This window comes from Nematolebias whitei, chromosome 21 (genome assembly GCF_014905685.2).
Source record: "Nematolebias whitei isolate Nwh7 chromosome 21, NemWhi1, whole genome shotgun sequence".
Taxonomy (NCBI): domain Eukaryota; kingdom Metazoa; phylum Chordata; class Actinopteri; order Cyprinodontiformes; family Rivulidae; genus Nematolebias; species Nematolebias whitei.
In genome coordinates this window covers 15,404,590-15,407,632 of record NC_056518.1, presented here as the reverse complement: position 1 = coordinate 15,407,632, position 3,043 = coordinate 15,404,590, and the positions used below count along the sequence as shown (strand labels likewise).

Below are 3,043 nucleotides of genomic sequence, written 5' to 3'. Positions count from 1 at the left end.
AACACTTCATAATATATCTAATCAAGAATCAGCCAGGAAAGGTGATTATTTTTTTTACCTGGGCGACGTTTGGATCGGGAGTTGCCATCTGAACTTGTGCACGAGTTTGCAGACATTTGAATACAACATGTAATGTGTTCTACTCTTCTGCCACCACTGGCAGTATAAGGCCACAGATGTGGACACATCAGGAATCTTATAGAGCAGAATTTAGTATTGTGGTCTACACAACCCAAAATGTGATGTCCATATGTGGACGCAGGGTCTGAGGAGGGCTCAGATGTATTTAGGTGTCGATTTAAATTACAAATTTATACTGAATACTAGAAAAGGGCAATAAACATCTTTCCTCTTTTAAACGTAATTTCTCCACAAGTAGGTAATTTATACACTCATTTATAAATCAGTTTACTACTGAAGTACAATTATTAAATTAAATACTTCACTAAGTGAATTGCTTATAATAATTTAGTTGTTCCAGCTTTTTTACAACTTTAGCAGGAGTTGTTTTTCTGATGCATCCTTTTACTTGCATAGAATAAAATAAAATGTGCAGTTAACTTTGTTTTTGTTTGGCTGAAATTGTTTTACTTGACAAAATATCTAAATTTTACATGGTGGGACGAATGATGTAAAATATTTACCTACAGGTATAATTATCTGAACTATATTTCATGATTTACTAGTTTTTATAAAAAATCATTTTATTTCTAAATCATTCACTTATGAATGTTTAAAAACGGTAACAAAAGGGTAACTTCTTATTAGCTTCTTTAAATTTTAATATATTTAGCTGTATGTCATCCTCAGGGATCTCTTTGGGTTTTTAATGACTTCTAAATGTGTGGATCTTTAAAAATATATATATTATTTTAACTAAGCATTTTAAATATAAATAGGGGAGTGGTGGCACAGATGGTGGCCCTGTGAGCTGAAGATCGTTGGTTCAACTCCCGGTACTGACATGAAAATGTGGGTGGGATAGGTGAAGCACCTGCACCTGTCGGTCTCCACCCTCATTTGCTGCACTCGTGAGCCCTTAACCTCCACCATCTGCTCCCCTGGGCGCCCTAGACAGCAGGTCCCTGCTCCACACAGAGGGCTGTGGTTGTGTCAGGATGGACATCTGGTGTAAAAATGGAAGTCAATCCCCAAAATTACTTTTTGGAGTGTTTTAATTAACGCTGATCAAAATGTCCCTGTGAAGTTTGGTCCAGAAAAAAAAAAAAATATATATATATAGTTTACATTTTTTTGAATTAGAAATATAAAATTTCAGAATCTAACTATCACACATAAAATAGAAAAATATTGTTTATTGCAAAAACGATTAGAATCAGCTCATTGAGAAAGTACTTTAAACAAATTTATATTTACAAAAAGACTTAATGGAGGTTTACAGCATAAGTACATCCAAAAAATAAATAAAATAAAAAGTTTTATTTTTTTTTAAACTGGGCACATATTCTTAGAAACCCCCAAAATTATTAAAAAAAAAAAAGAAAAAAAAACAAAAAAAAAAATGTTAAAAACAGTGAATATTTACCGTTTTCATTTCAGTCTGTTCTTCCTATTTCAATTCATATAAGCAATTTAATTAAAAAAAAAAAAAAAAAAGCCATTTGAGCCTCTAATCCAATCAGTGGTCTGAGAAGTAGAAGTCTTCTTCCTCTTTGCTGTCAGACAGCTCTCCGCTGTTTGCAGGGAACATCTCACGAATGAAAAATATATCGTTTTCTAATAAAGAAAGAAAGACGTTGGCATTAATAAAGTTCATGCTAGAAAATTGGGTTCAAGGGTTATCGCTGTGGAAACAAACATTTTGTCCATCCTGTAAATCTGATCAGCTGCGGTGCAACAATAAACTCGTTAGGACACCCACCTGTGTTACCACATCTCTGAACTGTTCTTTTAACGGACGGTGTGGCTATGAACCTCTGAAAGAAACAAAGGAGGCATCTCCATGTGATTTACACCTGAATGTCAAAAATAATAAACTCTTGAGAAGTCTTTACCTTTGTAGAACGTGTGGTCCTGCAGACATTAAACTGATTCTTTTTTATCTTCTTCTGCAGCTCATAGACATATTTGTCATCATTTTTTCTTTATAAACAAACAGACAAAAAAAAAAACATTTACCTACAGTCAGTTGTAACTAACTCAGATGCAGAAGTCAAGTTCTTACGTGTTGGGGGAACTGAGCATCCCAGGAGTGATATGCAAATTCTGAGGCGTCTTCACTTCGGGGAAACGTGAAGACCTCGGGGTCTGAGGGTCCAGGTCTGACATCTCAAAGTCCTGCTCCTCACACGAACGCAGCGAAGGGATCTGAGCACCAGCAGATCATAAGGAAGAGTTAGCCCCCTGTCTTTTATCGTAGCATTATAGTCACAGATAAATTGAAGGAGACAAACCTCAAAGCGTTTATTCTGCATGTAAGCTGAGCTGAAAGCATCATCAACGTCTTCTCTGGGCAGAGCTGTCAGGAACTGACGCACCTCTTGCTTTCTCTTCAAAGTCCCCAATCGAGCAGTAATGACCGGACACTCCGTCACTAAACACAGTTTCAGAGCTTGTCAAAGAAATTCACAAATCATAGGGTTAAGAAAATACGTGCAAGTAAGAAAAAATACTCCCCAGATCACTTGTTTCCAAAAAAACAAGACGCAGACATTGCATTCTTTTAAATCTTGTAAATTATTTGTTTTTAGGTTTCCTTCTGAAGACTTTAACTTTTTGTTTTATGGGCAAAACAAAACATACAACACACCACTACACATTTTGACATTATACAGTACTCCCTCGCTACTTCGAGGTGCGTTATATATATATGACAATATATACATGTATACATATATATATACATATATATATGTATACATATATATGTATACATACATATATATATATGTATACATACATATATATATATATGTATACATACATATATATATATGTATACATATATATATATATATGTACACACACGCACATATATATATATATATATATATATGTATACATATATATATATATATATGTA

At 34.1% G+C, this 3,043-nt stretch overlaps 1 protein-coding gene across 1 annotated transcript in view; it reads right to left on the bottom strand.

The window, feature by feature from the left end:
• Positions 1-2,181: 2,181 nt before the first annotated feature.
• The window catches only part of LOC119427703 (ryanodine receptor 3-like), a gene marked incomplete at its 5' end in the record, with an annotated part of 3,916 nt that continues 3,054 nt past the window's right edge, over positions 2,182-3,043 (bottom strand). The window contains 2 exons of the mRNA XM_037695340.1: positions 2,182-2,328; positions 2,415-2,510. Of these exons, the coding sequence (XP_037551268.1) occupies positions 2,182-2,328; positions 2,415-2,510 (243 nt within the window). The remainder of the gene's footprint in view (positions 2,329-2,414; positions 2,511-3,043) is intronic.